The 17,537-nt window shown below is 39.0% G+C and overlaps 2 protein-coding genes across 14 annotated transcripts in view; one reads left to right on the forward strand and one right to left on the reverse strand.

Moving 5' to 3' along the window:
- Positions 1 to 9,364, forward strand: part of arhgap24 (Rho GTPase activating protein 24) — a 56,488-nt gene extending 47,124 nt beyond the window's left edge. For 4 of the 5 annotated variants that reach the window (XM_077585449.1, XM_077585450.1, XM_077585452.1 and 1 more), the window contains 6 exons: positions 3,349 to 3,556; positions 3,749 to 3,881; positions 3,964 to 4,037; positions 5,187 to 5,308; positions 5,372 to 6,515; positions 7,565 to 9,364. In XM_077585449.1, coding sequence (XP_077441575.1) covers positions 3,349 to 3,556; positions 3,749 to 3,881; positions 3,964 to 4,037; positions 5,187 to 5,308; positions 5,372 to 6,515; positions 7,565 to 7,835 — 1,952 coding nt within the window. In that variant the 3' untranslated portion in view covers positions 7,836 to 9,364. Of the gene's footprint in view, positions 1 to 1,127; positions 1,138 to 3,348; positions 3,557 to 3,748; positions 3,882 to 3,963; positions 4,038 to 5,186; positions 5,309 to 5,371; positions 6,516 to 7,564 lie in introns of those variants that run through there. The other variant, XM_077585453.1, reaches the window with a different exon arrangement.
- Positions 9,365 to 9,615: 251 nt separating this feature from the next.
- mapk10 (mitogen-activated protein kinase 10) overlaps positions 9,616 to 17,537 on the reverse strand; it is a 31,345-nt gene continuing 23,423 nt past the window's right edge. For 4 of the 9 annotated variants that reach the window (XM_077585962.1, XM_077585952.1, XM_077585955.1 and 1 more), the window contains exons 10-14: positions 16,538 to 16,662; positions 15,628 to 15,654; positions 14,983 to 15,046; positions 14,241 to 14,318; positions 9,616 to 13,475 (exon numbers count right to left, since the gene is read on the reverse strand). In XM_077585962.1, the coding sequence (XP_077442088.1) occupies positions 13,333 to 13,475; positions 14,241 to 14,318; positions 14,983 to 15,046; positions 15,628 to 15,654; positions 16,538 to 16,662 (437 nt within the window). In that variant the 3' untranslated portion in view covers positions 9,616 to 13,332. Of the gene's footprint in view, positions 13,481 to 14,210; positions 14,319 to 14,982; positions 15,047 to 15,627; positions 15,655 to 16,537; positions 16,663 to 17,537 lie in introns of all 9 variants that reach the window. The other 5 variants (XM_077585956.1, XM_077585957.1, XM_077585958.1 and 2 more) reach the window with 5 other exon arrangements.

Below are 17,537 nucleotides of genomic sequence, written 5' to 3' on the forward strand. Positions count from 1 at the left end.
CAATATTCACAAAAAAATATGATGTTTGAGTAGGTGTATACAGACAGAATTTTTAAATGATCTAATTGTTTATTGTACAGAATATAATATAAATTATTTTAATTTTATATTTTATTATTCAATGTATTGTTATATATTTTTTGTATTATTTATCTATTTTGATTTGTTTATATTTCTTCCAATATTTTTTTCAATAAAAAAAAAAAGAAAATCTAAAAAAGTATGTATATGATAGGAAAAAAATGAAAAAAAATCTGTGAAAATGTGAATCTGCAAGTGCCGAATCGCAAGTATGTGGGGGTCGACTGTATATAAAAGTGAGGCCAAGATAAGTTGTTTCAAGACTTTTTCCACCATCTATGAAAACATGTATAACCTGTCCAAAAAAAGAGAGAGAGCCAACTAGAACATCTTTATTTTGAATTAATGAGTGGCACTTTAAATGGTGACTGGTGTGTGTAGACTGTGCTGAATGTGATTGGGTAATTATGAGCATAGCCGCACCATCGTTCATTTTTTTTGTGTGTTTTTTTCACAATTGAGATCTACAGGTTGTAGGTTATATTAATCATGGAAAAGGTTTTTTAAAAAAAAATTGCCACGTTCTCATTGTTTATATCACATAAGCCTGACATTTGGGCAGGGGTGTGTAGACTTTTTATATATAAGTTTTCCTGCCTTGCATTGGATGGATTCGTGCAAGCGTAACTTTTACAGTAAAGTTTTACTCTGGCGTGTTGATGAAGGGCTTGTTGCGGGGCACACGTGCCGCTTGCGTAGGCGGACCTCGTGAACACAGGGGTCCGCGTTGGCCCCTCAGTTTGGACTTTGACGTCTATCACAGTTGACTGCTCTTGAAAGGGACGAGCCATTTGTCCGAGATGCCACTCGAAACGTGGCCTTCCTCCGCCACCCCCCCCCACGCACATTATACACACACATTCAGGGCCTTTGACATTATGCTGCAGCAGCGGATGGAGGCCCGATTGGCCGCTCAGGGGCGATTGGGAGCGACTGATAACGGGGCTTGGCCGTCATGTCGTGTCGGATCGTGGGCCAGCTTGCGGTCTGAATTTAGACTTTCTGGGATGTGCTGCCGTGGCCTCTCCTTGTGGATCCTTCCAGATTTACTGCACGGTAATTAGCGGTCGGGTTGTCCTTTGGGAACGTTTGCATGTTAACTTTGAACATTGGGCTTTGCTTAGCGGTGTTTTTGGAAGCGGCCGTCAAATTAAAACACAGCAATGCCTCGTAATGTAACTTTTAAGCGCTATACTGTACTGCAATAGCGGCCCAGGGAGGCATTTATTTACTCGACTGCAGATGATGGAAAGCCTTTATTTATACACATAGGACAATTTCGTAAAAGAGAAAAAAAAAAGAGGGCAAGAACGGATGCAGACTGGGTGGAGCAAACGCGACGTTGTGGAGAGGCCACATTTGAAAGTTTACTAGGTTCACATAACGTCAGATCATCTTTAAGGCTGCACAGGAAACTTGTTTACAACATGTGGTAAGACTCTGCCCTTCATCGGAGAGGCTGTTTATTTGCCTTGATAGGGCCTACTGTTTTGGTTAACAACTGAGTTCAAATGGGCTTGGCAGTTGGTGAACTTTCTAAAGAGGTCCACGTCTTTTGTATCAGAATGTATTTTTTACAGCGAAACCATCAGAATGGAGAGAAGTAATACTTTCCAATAGTTCCGCTGTACATAATTCCAGATGCGCACAACTTTGTGGAACGACCACATGTTTGAGAGTGGAACCCTAATTTTTGTTACTTTCCGCATCACAAAATCAGCTTTATTGCGATGCAGGAACTTGTTTTATGAAAACATGCTGCAAAACTCCACACTTTGTGGAGACTGTCCTCAAAATGTGCTGCTGACTTGGTTAGCGACTGAGCTCAATAAGGCTCAGTTTTTTGTAGATAATTATATTAATGTATGGTAAAAGTAGAAAATAGGTTTTGCCAAAAAAATACCAATTGCAATGTTGAGGAACATTTTTTGGGGTATAATATTGAACAATGTTACTCATGTTTACAAAATGTGGCAAGTCTCCCCACATCATTAATTCATCAAGAGACTGTTTACATGCCTTGGTAGGTGCTGCTGTTTTGCTTAGCGACTGACTTTATACAGGCTCAGCAGTTGATGATCTTGAACTTGTGTATCAAAATGTAATTTCACACATTTAGATTGTATGAATCATATATTTGTGCTGTGTTCACACACTCACACGGGCGTCACATGACTTGGCGAAACCTTTCCAGACTCATGACTAGACCGTCTGCAAGGATGACCTCCTTTTTCTTTTCTGCTCAAAAACAGTCCTCACCATTCCGTCAGATGGACTTGCACTAAGTATTCCTTGGGATTTATTTATTTTTTTGTGCCACATTTTGACTTTCATGGACTTTGTTTTCAAAACATTTTTGTAGGTAAAATGGTGGAATGCTGCCACTTTAATTCAAGCACATTTAGTGTGTTGTCTTACGGTAAATTTCTAAACAAGCGCTTCCTACTCAAATTGATAAAGTGTGTCAGCTTCAAGAGGGGTGAGTACAACAAGAAGACATCGTGTGAGGTGTCAGCTGTGTTACCATAAGAAAACATTTAGTGTTGCCTTTGTGTCAAAGTTCGACAGATTGATCCAATTAGGTTTTGTTGGAAGTTAGGTGTGTGTGGGGTTGGGGGGGGGGGGGGGTCAGTAGGGGGAATAGAAAAACTACAGTACCCTGTACTATCTGCTTTTTTATTTTTTGGTCTTATTAATTTCCCAGCAACATTTTTGTAAATAAAAATCAAATCTTTGACATGTTGCTAGGCAGAATTCATGGCACCATAATGGTTATTATTGGGCACGTTTATCTCTACACATTTATTGGAGTATTTTTTTAAATACATTTTTTTTAAAGTTTATTTTCAATTTTTATTAATTCTTCCTTGCTTTCGAATGATTTTATTGATTACATTTATGACAATGCCAGGCCTTAATGTTTTTTTTTGGGGGGGGGGCAAAATTCCAGCCAATTCTGCCCGCCATATTTGTGGAGTTGGCACTTTTTCAGTAATAAGGACAATGATATGACTCATTGTGATATGATAATTGAATCACTGGGTAAAGATTAGGCTTTTACATCTTATTGAATATTAATTAAATATTAGAAAGAAAGAGAAAGAGTTCCCTGATACAAGTAAATCATCTTTTTCCACTGGATTCCAATGGCATACGAAAATTAATCCACTGCAATGCAGTACATTTTTATTGTTTTCTAATTGTACTTTTAAAAATGTTATCGATTTATTTGATGTATCTGGCTATTGGGTTTTTGGGCTGCTGCAGGGATCTTTGGCCAGAAGTTGGAGGAGACAGTGCGGTACGAGCGTCGCTATGGGAACAAGATGGCGCCCATGCTGGTGGAGCAGTGCGCCGACTTCATCCGGCAGCGGGGGCTTTGTGAGGAGGGTCTATTCAGACTCCCCGGGCAGGCCAACCTGGTCAAAGAGCTGCAGGAGGCCTTTGACTGCGGAGAGAAGCCTCTATTTGACTGGTGGGCTTCTTTTGGCATGTGACCAACAGTAAACAACACCTCCCTTATCCCAACAAGCTCTCTCACACCATAAATAGAAAAAGTCACTTGACATATATAACATGCTTAATGTCAAATATATTCATTGATATCACATAATTGCACAGCTTCACTTGCATCAGTGTTTCAACTTCATCCATTTTGTCTTTGCAGTAACACAGACGTGCACACGGTAGCGTCGCTGCTCAAGCTCTACCTGCGAGAACTCCCCGAGCCCGTCGTGCCTTTCCACAAGTACGACGACTTCCTGGCCTGCGCCAAGCTACTCGGCGTGCAGGACGACACGGTGAGATGGATGCTCTTGAGGTGATGCTTTGCAGCCAGATATTATAGCGACGTGAGGGAGTTGTGCTTTTTATGATCGGCAGGGTATGAAGGAGCTGAGAAAGCTTGTAGAAGGTTTGCCTCCAGTCAACTACAACCTTCTCAAGTATATCTGCAGGTACCCACTATGATGAGAATATTTAGGAATATGACTTATATTATTACTTATATTATAATTTAGGAATCTTACGTGGGTGTTGAAATACTAAAAATATAAAGGAAGAAATCACAATAATACAGAAATGAAAATACTAGAATATTTATAATATAAAACTACTTTTGTAGTTTTAAGGGAAAAAAATCATACTATGAGGGGATTATTATTTTTTTACATAAAATATGTGGGGAAATGTCATAATATACAAGAATAAAGTTTTAATTCGTTCTTAAAAAGAAGTAATGCAAAAACAGACAAAAATGTAATGTAATTATGTATTATGTAATAATAATAAATGTAATGAGGAAAATAGCTAAAGTTTTTTTTTTTAGGGAAAACAAATAATAATATGAGAAACAAATTACAAAATTAGATTTAAAAAAAAAATGGATATAAAAAGTCATCTCCAATTACACGGAGGGGGGGTCTTAAACTTTAAAAAATAAAGTTTTCGGTCTAGAGAATATTAGGACAGGAAATTTAAAATAAATAAATTACATTAAAATTAGGTATAGCCTAAGTTGTTTTTTAAATGGAAAACCCCCCACAATGCTAGAACAAAGTAAAAGAAAAAGTAGTAATTCAATTGGTTTAGAAAAATTTGCCTATAATAAATAAGCAAAATGTATTTTTCAAGAATAAAGTTGAAATTAGAATGATAAGAATAAAGGTTTTGTTTTTTTAGGGAAAAAAAGTCATAGTATTGTCAAGAAATATTTATTTAAAAAAAAATGTTTAAATGATAAATGAAAAAAAAGCATCAAGCATCTTTTATTCACAATTAATTACGGATTTAAAAGTAAAACATTTAACAACATTTCACTGCCATTGGGCCGAAACCTCATAAGTCACAATTTGGCAAATTTCATATCCCCCCCCCCCCAAAAAAATATATTTATTATCGGTCAGTCCACACACATGGGTGTTAATTTTACAAATTACTAAAAAATCGAAATGTGTTGAAAATTGCTTGCTCTTTGTCTTATTTTGGAAACAAAATCATATGAGGAGAAAATTATATATTGTATTACAAACGTTTTTCCATCTAAGAATGAATATTAATAATGTTATACAAATCAATCTGTCTATAAGTTTGCATTTATTTGGCAGATTTCTTGATGAAGTCCAGTCATATTCCGGAGTGAATAAAATGAGCGTGCAGAACTTGGCCACGGTGTTTGGGCCAAACATCCTCTGGCCAAAGGTCAAGGATCCGGTTGCCATCATGGAAGGTCCGTATTGAAAGCGCTCCAGAAGTTTCTGTTCCAAACAGTTGATTGTTCTCGTGTCGGCAGGAACCGTCCTGGTCCAGCAGCTGATGGCGGTTTTGATCGGCCGGCAAGACACGCTCTTCCCTCGGGACGAGGACAGTCCCGCCGGCCCGCCGGAGCTCGCCAACAACAACAGCGTGGACTTGCCGAGGCGACCCGCGCCCCAGACGGCGGTGGCTCAGAACGTCGAGAACAACAACGTGCAGGCGGTGCGCCAGTGCGTCTGGGAGGCGGCCGACTCTCCTTGCCGGCACGAGGACGACCGAGGCTCCCCGCGCTCCGCCAGCCCTCGGAACATTCCGGTATGCTTCGACAATACTCGGAGCCCGCCGCTCACGGTTAAAAAGAACCCTGCGTTCAGTAAAGGAAGCGGGATCGTCACAAATGGATCTTTCAGCTCCTCGCCGCCCTCCTCGGATCCAAACCTAGACAAGTGTCAGATTTTGATGAGCGGCGGGAGCTTACCAGGGCGCAGGAACGGGACGCTGAAGGGCTCAGGCACAAAAATGGGAACCAGCGGCGTGACGGGAGGCGGGAACGCTAACGGGGTTCTCCGCATGGGAGTCTCTGGCCCTGATGCGGTGGCGGCGGTCCTGAATGGCCGCGGTGGACTTTGGTTACCGAACGGATGCGTCACGTTACGGGATGCAAACAAAGGCCCGCGTGACTGCCCCAACGGGGATCAAACGTGCAACCAGAACCGCCTGTCCACATATGACAATGTGCACCTGAACCATCACAACCTGCAGCAGCACGTGGCGTGTCTGAGCAGCAGCTGCGAGGACAAGCAGAGCGTGGACAGCGCCACCTGGTCCACGTCCTCCTGCGAGATCTCCCTGCCGGACAACTCCACCTCCTGCCGCTCCTCTACCACCACCTGCCCCGAGCAGGACTTCTACGGCTGCCATTACCAGGACATGGACGGCCCCAACCAGGACGGCGGCGGCGGCGGCGGCGGTGGCGGCGGGGAGTCGGGCGGGGATGAGGCCAGGGACAGCAGCAGGGAGGCGACGGGAGGGGACGGGGCGGCGAGGAACGGCGGCGAGCACGGGAGCAAGTACAGCGGAGGAGGAGGAGCGGGAGGACATAGCGCGCTGCACAGCCTGGTGGCCAGTCTCAAGCAGGAGATGCTCAAGCAGAAGTCCGACTATGAGGCCAGGATAAAGAGGTGAACGTATGAGCTCAAAGAAAAAAAAAAAAAGAGAGAGAGATTGTACAGTGCCGTGAAAAGATCGTTCCCTTTCTTTTTCTTTCAAATTCTTATTTTTTTGCTTTCCCCCCACAAGGTTTATCATTAACCCCGGAGAACCCAAGAACCCTTAAATGACTGCTATAAGTTCAATGAACACCAAAATACATGTTTTTTCAATTTTAACCCTTGTTTTTTGAACTAGCTCAGAGTTGCTAATTTATCAAAATATATATATAAAACATACTCCTAGGCATTCTGCAACATGATATGAAATAGATTAACAAAAAACACCATCTTATGGTTTGCTGAGAAGATGGTTTTGTTTGGATTGATTTCCAGCTCAACAAAAACAGCTTGTTGCCAGCCATCTTGTCACCACCACTCTGGCTCATGTAAGTGCAATATTCATCCACTAGATGGCCCCATGCAGGGGTCAGAAGTGGCACTCTGGACTTTTGAAGTTAAATTTGTAAAAAAAAAATTGGTTATTTGAGTAGCAGAATTTATAGGGGCCAAATTTGACCCCGTGGTTTCTCCAGGGTTAACTCATTCACTGCCATTGACGGCTATACACGTCAATAATAATCTCTGAAAAATCTGCGATATAGCGAGGTACAACCCAAGATAAACCCCGTAATATAGGAATTTTGGACCCAAATACAAATCCGCGATATAGTGAATCCACTAGTGGACTGCGAAGTAGCAAGGGACCACTGTAATGAAGTTTTTAGATGCTGATAAGGAAATACCTGTTCAAAAATACCTGGGCCCTAAACTGGCAATAGCCAGATTGATATTGTGATTCACTCAAGGGAGCTCTTCACATTATCAATCCGGGACTGCTCCACAGTGATTTCCACAATACTTCAAGCTGATTGGACGATGCGGTGATCTTGTGCATGTTTGTTTTGACCAATCATGGCAACAGATGAAAATGTCATCTTCGGTTTCGTCTTAGCCACACACACAAAAAAAAAGCACGAACATCTACCAAACGGTGTAAGCAACCTCTTTCCTTTTTGCAGCCTGGAGCAGCGCAACCTGGACCTGGAGTCGGAGATGGTGAGCCTGCACGAAGAACTGGACCAGGAGCGTAAGAAGTACACCATGGCTGAGATCAAGCTACGCAACGCGGAGCGCGCCAAGGATGACGCCGAGCGCCGCAATCACATGCTGCAGAAGGAGATGGAGCAATTCTTCTCCACCTTCAGCGACCTCACCGCCACCGGCGGCAACTCCGCCTCCGCCATGGACCCCCGCCGGCCCGATCGCAGCAACCCTATTTGGATACAATGAAAGTGGGCTGGGGCCAACACCCGTAAAGACTCGAATTTATTGTGATGGCTCAGAGTGAAATTTGGCTGCCGGTTGCGGCGCAAAAATTTGAGGGGTCTTCATTTCCGCTAGCATGTTGCTAAAAAATTGAATTGGATCTAAAAGGAGTTGGAAAGGACAATGGCTGAGAGGTTGGAAGATGCTAATGGGGCAGGACATGTGCTAGCTAAGATCACAATCATAAAACTAGCAATACGTAGCTTTAAAAAAATATATATATTCTTGTTCTTTGTTTTTAGCATTAGCATTGTGAGTTAGTTTGTCAACTACTGACCTCTACGGAACTTAAAGTGGAACTACCAACTATACCCCAAATTATTTTATATTTTAAATGTGTATATATTCTATATATTTATTGTCAAAACAAAAAACATATTGATAATATCATCACAAACTGTTGCTACCAACGCAACACAACACATCCCCAAATCATTTTCAATCGCTAATTTAGTAGGCTAATTAATCACGCCAACTCACAGGAGTTAGCAGCTAGCCGCTAGTGTGGAGTGAGACAGCAAACTACTTTTCAAAGGCAATTTAATGGACAAAAATGAATCGGCACACTTGCCTTTGACAGCCATTCCTACCGATTCGATCTATTCTGTCCCTATTAGCAACTCTTCCCCTTTAGCGTCTTCTGCCTTCATTAGCAGCCTGTCCCTCTGTTAGCATCCTATCTGCCTCTGTTAGCAACTCTTCTCCACGTATCGCTAGCGGAAGTCAGGACGTGACGGTGAAATGTTGTCATTTAATAACTAGGGCATAATATAAATGATGACGTCGCCTGGGGTGACGTCTGAGTGAGACTAAGTGTAAATAAAACGCTATTTAAATACTCTTAAAGGCTATGTGACGCGCTACGTACGAAACATTGATCCTTGCTCCTTGTTGTCCGTTACGCTCGTGTACATAAAGCAAAAAGTAAGAGGAAATGCACATCTTGTGTTTGAAGAGAAATGATTGCCTATGTGCTATTTAAATGTACGTAAATGTTCACACTGTATATGTGCTTGCACTTACTTCCTCGTTCTTGTCCGTGCGCATCGGGTTCATGACCAAAAAACAAAATAGCAGCAAGTGTGTAGCAAGGTGTGCGCGAGGGACTGTTTTGCTCTAAAAATGTGTTAAACCGAATCAACTGTAAGGTACGTTTGAAACCTGCTGCTGGTCATTGCAGGTGCGAAAGATGTGTCCCGATGCTAGGTTAGCATCGCTATATACAGTCCATACCGTATTTTTCTCTTACTTAAGACGTATATTTGCCTCACTCAAGTAGCCCTGTTTGAATCGGGTTGATAACCAAAACAGCAGCACCTACCGAGGCATGTAAAACTTCATCTTGTGCGTGTCCTGCTCACCAGAGGATTTTTTTTTTTTTGTAATGGTGAGAGGCAACGGTCTGGGACTTTTGTGGAATAATCCACACATGTGATACTTGATACTTAAAGAAGTGATTATACATGAATAAAAATGCATTCAACAAATGGGAATTGCCATTGTCTGAGTATTTTTTTTTTCAAACAAAAACAATTTCAATACAAATATTTTAAATAAAAATAATAATGAAGACTATTACGTAAAACATATATATATATATATATATATATATATATATATATATATATATATATATATATATATATATATATATATATATATATATATATATATATATATATATATATATATATATATAGGCAAAACTCAACACAGAAGACCACACGTTTGTCCAAGATCAAAGCTTTTGTTTATTTTCAATCACATACATTACATACTATTGTTTTGTTTTTACATACACAGTTCCTTTAAAATGTGTTTGGAGTAACAGCTCTCATTTTTTTATCTTTCCTTTTCTTTTTTTTTTTATCTTTTGCAATAGTTTCACACTTTTATTTGCCCGAAGCTTTTGAGATCGTCAGCAGTAAACTTTTTTTTTTCTCATTTACTGTCAATCCAACTGAATGCTTGATGAAAACGTTATAAAGTAAAAGAAGGAAATGGGAGAACATCACCTGATTCAGATGACCTATACATCACGTCATCAACTTTGTTAAAACTTTTCGTCGCCGTCCCTGCATCTGGGTTTATTGCATTCTTGGATTGTTGTTATTTACAATATGACAACAAAAGCACGTGTCCAGAAAATGTTTTCAAGTGACAAATAAATAAATGGAAAGATCCCTCGTTGCTTTAAACCAGGGCTGGGGAACCGTGTTGTTTTGATTTGTTTTTACATTTGCATGGCTGCCCGGATCAAGTGCTTTCAAAGGGCCGAACATGGCCCCAAGGACGTAGGTTCCCCACCCCTGATCCATTTGCTTTCATTCTACATTTCAGTGTGACAACACGTCAACACATGTGACATCTCGTTGTCGGAAAGAAAATCAACACAGGATTTAAAAAAAGTTGCGTTTTCAGTTCAGATTGTGTTGAATTGCTGGTTTATTTCAATCACACACATGCACTCACACACACATACACCCTAATCATACAGTGATGACAAATGATTTGCTTCTACTTTTACATTCAGTGCCGACAAGCCAGCAAGGACCCAAAATGTCTTGTCTTGTATGGAGATGTGTTTTTGTTGTTGTTGCCCCAAAATATTTTAATATAAAGTAAGTAAAATAAATAATTCAAACATCACATTTTTTGTAATAAATAAATGTGACTTTATTAAAACTTTGGTTCACATTTTGTATGTGAATACTTACTGAATGAATTTGTTTTATTTTGTATTGTTTGAATTAATTATATTCTAATTTTTAATGATGTTCTTATGTTTCATGTATTTTATTATATCTGATTATCTTTGTTTTATTTTTATTTTAAAACGGATTTATTTAACCACATTGAAAAGCGCCGTGACGTTTAAATCTCAAATTGACATGTTAATCGTCAAATCAGATGGGAGAAAGAGGGGGCGGGATTAATTAATCTGATTGGTAACACAGGCTGGTTGCAGCTCAACCAATCAGGTGCCATCATAATATCTTACTGCACCCCCCCCCCCACCCCCCTTTTTTAAATTACTTACTTAAATATGCGCTAATGCTCCATTATGTGTAATTATTTCATTTACTTTACATTTATTTCCTTTTGGCAAAACAAAAAAAACCTCCAATAATGCGTGGTTACAACAACATGGTGAGAAATTTACATTCAAGAAATTAAAAGAAACAAACATAAAAGTGATCCAGAAAATGTCACGGTACAGTGTGTAATGGTTTAAAAATATCCCGTAATGTGCAACAACAAAGTACATAACAAACAGCCTCAAAGAGGGGGAGAAAAAAATCCTTGTAATAGTGGATAGTTGCACCCTGTTTGGAGAGAAAAAATGCCCCGACCGACCGGACCCTGAACACAACACCGAGCCGTATTGTAGCTTATTCTGGAGACAGCACTCTCTGGCAGGCCTTTCAAGGTACTGCAGGTGTACGTCAAAACGGACATCTTTTTTTTTTTTTTAAGGGGGAACTGGGGTAACTGGTAAGTAAATGATCCTGTTTCTTAATTTAAACAGCTGTCATCGAACGTTTTAAAGAAAAAGAAAAAAAAAATAATAAAAAGAAAAATGTTTAGTTGCTGAGCCACGCCACGAGGTGAGCAATGAAGAGCTTCTTTTCTTTCTTTTTTTTAAATAGCTGTTAACCCAAACTTTCTTCCTCACGTTTCTAGAAATTATTTACTAGTTTTAAGGCAAACAATAAGTCATGTTATGTGTTGCCGTGCAATTTGAAACACTAGTGTATTATTTGTCACCACCGAAAGGCACTCGCCAATGCCAGCTACCGAAAAAAAGAAAAAAGTGGCTGTTGTCAGAGATCCAATGTTGTGTAATAGTCCAGTCCAATTACATTTGTTGTTTTACTGACCATTATTATTACTAGAATGCAGAGCAGACCACCGCCAAAGCCAGAAAAAGCGCTCTAATTATATTAGTATGTTTGTTAGCAAGCTAGCAGACTTCCGGGTTAGTGGTTACAGTATCTTTTAGTGCTTCCGTCCATCAATGTCCGTTTGAACGTATTGGTAAAATATAGCTTAAAAATCTTCCATACTGTCGTGAGGTAATGGCATTATGGGAAAACACACTATGTTTTACCAATATTTTGAACGACGTTTGAACAGCAACATCATTATAATAATAATAGTAATATTATTTATCTACATCCTCATCAGAATGTATTTTTACTTTTACATATCATTAGCGCTTTGAAAAGGCATTAAATACAGTAAAGCTACTTGCATTCCAAGAATGTATGCACAGTAAACGACATGAAACGTGAGAATCAAAGCATTGCTTTTGCGCCCAATAAATTACATGCAGTGTGGTGATTGGCTGTTTTGGTGGGAATGGAATTGCCTCATGGAGCAGGCCCAATTGAAAGGAACAATAAAGCAAAAACACTTTTCAACAGCAATATAAGCTCTATTTGTTTGGACCAGACCTACAATAACATCTGTTGTTATGTTAGTGGATGTGAGACATATGCAGTTGGCTTAAGCATACACAATGTTTTTTTTTGCAAACGTGAACTGAAATCATGCACAAGTGCAGCAACTGGCAGGAGTATTTCAGCTTTGCAAGGTGCATCAATAGTCTAAAATAATGAATTAAAAAAATTGCATTAAAAAAAGTGTCATTTTATTTTAATTAAATTAAATTTAACTAGATTTTTATTTGACTTTATTTTAATATTCAGATTTTTTTTGTGTCAACCTGTTACAATTCCCCCCAAAATATTATTTTTTATGTATTTGATTTAGAAAATATAAATCATGAAATTAAAAGACAGATTGTTAATCAAACAAAAGGCAATTGTGTGGCACAGGTTGGCATAAAAAAAAAGTTTTATAGGGTAGTAAAATAAAGTTAAAAAAAAAAAAGGAAAAATTAATGATATTTTATCAATAAAATAAAATAAGAAGCTTCCAGCATACTGGCCGTTCGTCCCACTCCATGTACCCTTCGGCTGTACACACTTACATTATTTACATGACGTGGTGTGTTTATAAACACGCACACACATTTTAAGAGTTGTTTTGGATGAATTACAGCAGAGAGGTCACATGATGAGTCCAAAGACAGGAGCATATAAATGCCTTTTGGGGTCATTTGAAGGGGGGGGCAGAGGGAGCAGCAGCCAGCCAGAGTGTGATGCTTTTACGTTTAAAGGAGATGCAAGTCAAAGCTGCTTTTTGTATGCAATATATTGTACGTGGGCTAATATAAGCAAAGCAACTAGAGGATCATCCACATAAGAGTATAACTTTAAATACCGCTGCAGTTTTTTATTTAAAATGACAACGCGCAGGCTTGGTTGTCTCCTATTGATTGTTTCACATTTTTCCTATTTTAGTTTGTTTTTTCCGATAGCGCCCCCCGACCTCTCGCCTTTCTTCTTCTCCCTCAGCGGCGGAAGAAGGCGGGGTTGCGCAGGCAGGCGGCTAGTCACCTGCAGCACCCCAGCGGTCCCGCCGAGGTCTCCAGGCTGCTGTCGGTGTCTGAGGCCAGGGTCTGGTCGGTGGACATGGACGAGATGTCGTTGATGGACGAGGACGGAGGGAGGCTCTCGCTGCTGTTCACGGCTGCACCTGCGCTGAGGGAAGCAACGGCGGCGCCGCGGTTATAACGTACCAGAGGCGCCCTTGCCGGCGCTGGAACCAATCGTGCCACACAGGTAAGGGGAAAAAGCACGGGACCCAATACAAGGTGATTGGACGAGAACACATCACAGCATGGTTATTGGGACTTGGGTCCACTGGGTTACACGAAGAAACCAAATAGCAAAAAGGTACCTTGACGTAGCAAAATAATGGCGCGGAAAACTGTTTCATCCAGTTTGTATGTGAAATTTATGTTGGTAAACAACTGTAATGGCTAACAGATCCCTGTAGATGGCAGCATTGTTTTGCTTTGAATTTTGGCTTGCCACGCCAATTATGAAGGAGTAAAATGCGAACACGTTGGAAGTCAGAATATATATATTTCTGTCTTTTATGTGGAAATGCTAATGATAACCGTTTAAAAAATGTTTAAAGGTCCCATTTGTAGACTCTTGTTGCTAGGCAGTTCATAGGGCTCAATCATAATAACCTCCCATAAATGAATGAAAAATTACCTGATTCTGTTTCCCAAGAACCCAAATCACCATACCATACTACAGTATTGTATAGATGCTATATTATAGATAAACATATATTCATCATACATTAGCGCTGAGCATTTGATTTAGCAATAAAATAGAATAAAAAGGAGACAGACGAACAAGACAATGGTGTGTGTGAATATCAGAGGGTCCAGTAAGGTTGTAAATAAAATTGACTTACAGAGCGATTAGGCTTATGCACTGAGAGTACCTGAAGGTGAAGGCTGTCCCTTCACTACGCCATTCTTCGTTCTCTCCTCAAAATTCATTACTTCTTTGTAGATCAACTCTGTGGAACACAAGTAAGAATTTCAAAAAACAAAAACAAATGTTTTCAATATTGATAACAGAACAAATAATATGGTTACTATTACTTCCACTGCTACTACTACCAATAATAATAATGATAATGATGCTAATAATAATAATAATAATAATAATAATAATAATAATACATTTTGTAGAGCACAGCGCAGACTGTACGTGAAGTCGACTTGAACGGATTAATTGTATTTTTCGAAGTTTATAAATACAATTTTTTTTTTAATGTGTACATAATATAGATATATTTTCATAATTTTCTGAGAATGAATACATAAAATTTGATTAAATTATATGTAATTGATAAGATAATAATAAATAAATAAAAATCAGAAGACCTAGAAATCCTACAATCCTGTGGCATTAATTATTTAAAATTGGTGATATTGTGTTTAACAGAAAAAATAACACATACTGTACCAGTATTAATGTTATAAAATAAATTTTAAATACATAAATAAAATATAAAAGTAGTTTCTTTGGCGTTAAGTAATAAATAATATAAAGTATAACTTAAAATGTTGATAAAATATATATCAATAATATATAATAACAATATAAATACTAGCAATAATAACAATAATAATTTATCAATGAATAAAAGATATGGTATGCGGTTGAATGTGTCTCACCTTTCCACTCATCAATGGAGTGTTCTCTCTCATCAAGCTGCTTGTCGTAGATTTGAGGTGGAGGCTGCAAAATTGGAAAGAAATTGCAGCATCTTTAGTTATTACGTGTTGTAGCAGCTCTTTAGCAATTCTTGTATAATGCCGTGTCTTTTGCAGTTAAAGGCTAGAGCTCAGTTTCTATATGTAAGATTTGAGATTGTTTGCAAAAACACAAGAAATGTTCTGGAAAAAAAATAAAATAACATGTATTATTTTTTGGGGTCAAAATAAGATTTTTTTTCTTGATTTTCTTTGAATGTGTTTTTGCAAACGAGCTCTTTAAATGACGCTGCAATACTTGCATACATTATAAACAAATGGAGACAAAACAATCAATAAAACCTTTTTTTTTATGTGTAAAAGATGCACACGAAAACATGCTGGCTTAGGAAGTAAACACACATACACCCTTATTGATTTACACAACTAAGGAGACAAATATATCAACACTTGATTTTTGAAGAACACAAGTTTTAGTTTCCATTGAGCTAAGAAAATCCCCCCTCACAAAATGGTCACGTCTGAGGTGCACTTTTGACATCCGTTCAGCATATTTTGTCAAGAGAAGGGAGGGAGAGTTTTGCAGAAGCGTTGGTGGTGATTTACCATGGATATTTGGATGAGATCCCTGGCCTTCATCAGCATGAGGTGACATTAGAGAAGGGGGAAAACAGCAGAACATGTGTTGAACAAGGCCACTCATATAGATAAATAGATATATATACAGTCAGGTTACATCAGAGGTAAGTGCATATATTTCAGTCATATATTTAAAAAGGAAAAAAAAAATTCCCTTTTTTTGTTTAAGGCTTTTTCCCAATCTCGCTGTCACCTCACACTAACGAGGCACTGATGAAGAACATCACAAACAGCAAAAAAAAATCAAAAATTCTAATCAGAAATTCTGTTCAAGTGTTCAAGAGCAAATCCAGTGACCCTATCTACAACATACGTCAAAATGTTGAAAATGGTTGAGGTCAAAGTCATTTCCATTCTAGTGCTTGACAGGTCACAAATTTTAACCAATTTTTGTAAAACATCTTTTAATCTTGGACTCTTATCCAATCACAGATTATTAATGCTGTGCTGGTTTAAGGTAAATGTTATGCTGTACAAGTGTCTTGTTCTGTGCCAGAGGAAGAAAAGTCAACCAATGTCTGATATAAAGTAGTTAAGGCATATCATTCAGTTGTATTCAAATTGTTAAACATTGCTGGTCTAGGTCAAGGCAAGGGTCCTTTTGACTTTGACAGTTATTGGCTCCATGATGCTCAAAATGGCTCTGGTTAAATCCCTTTAAAAATGACTGATATCACATCCTTTTTTTATATATATATATTTAAAAATTACATTGAAAAAAATTGCAGAACACATTAAAAATCAAACTCCTATCATATAGTATAGTTTGTATACTTATAATATATTTCACCTAACCCCCCAAAATATACCTAAAAAAAATAATACTGTCAAGCTTTTTTGGGTGGGCGATGATAGGGTCAACTCGAGGCCTACTCACCGCCTCCACCTCAGCTGGATCGTACCACACGTTGATGTAAGGGTGTTGCAAGGCTTCGTCCACTGATATCCGCTTGGAAGGGTCGATGATTAGCATCTTGGACAGCAGGTCTCTGGCTTGGCTTGCTGTAGTTTGGAGGGGGGAAAAAAAACAACGAAAATTTAAGATGGAAGCATTGACGGACAGACCTTTTGACAAGAATACTGCGACTGTACCGTGAACTGTGGACATGGCCACAATCATCTAGTTATCAAACTTGGCTGCCAGGCTCCACTTACACGCAATTACGAAAAGCGAAGTCTAGTATACGTTGTTCAAATTCCTCTAGCCTGAGCCACTGAATATCACTCAACACAGTGCTCCAGGTGTGTTGATTGAGCTCAGCAGGAACGCATTTTAACTGCAGTTGCAGTGTTGTGCCATTATGGAGGCGCTATATCAATAGCAGTGCACCGGAAAGACCTGGAAGCAACAACCAAAGAAGAAACAGCTTGACACGTTTGTCTTCGAAGAATCTCTGGAAATTGCCCTGTAATGACCACTTTGAGTCAAAATGGTTGACTTCCTATGTGTCTTTTCAAATTAAGTCTTTATAAACATACAGCTTTTTGTATTTGGAGTTCATGAGGCAATTACACAAAATGGTTGCCTTAATAACAAGAAATAAACAAAAAGGAAAGCCTTGAAAAGAAGCACACAATAAACAGACCAAGTTGAGTAAAGTGGCAGACTTGCTGTGTCTTTTTGTGTTTTGCAAGTCATCAAACTTTGAGCCGCCCACACGCAAGGACAAACAGGAAAGATTTGCTATTTATCATCACGTGTCTGTCCACCATACGTGATTGGAATTTGGCATCAATCCGACAAACTCTCTAGAAAATGGTCAAAATGACTGAAATGGCTGCTTCAGATCAAAATGGCTGACTTCCAGTCCCTTTTTATGTTTTATGGCGTCATCAGACTTTGCAATCATGCTACTCCTACGACAAAAACGCAAGAC

Source organism: Vanacampus margaritifer, chromosome 14 (genome assembly GCF_051991255.1).
Source record: "Vanacampus margaritifer isolate UIUO_Vmar chromosome 14, RoL_Vmar_1.0, whole genome shotgun sequence".
Taxonomy (NCBI): domain Eukaryota; kingdom Metazoa; phylum Chordata; class Actinopteri; order Syngnathiformes; family Syngnathidae; genus Vanacampus; species Vanacampus margaritifer.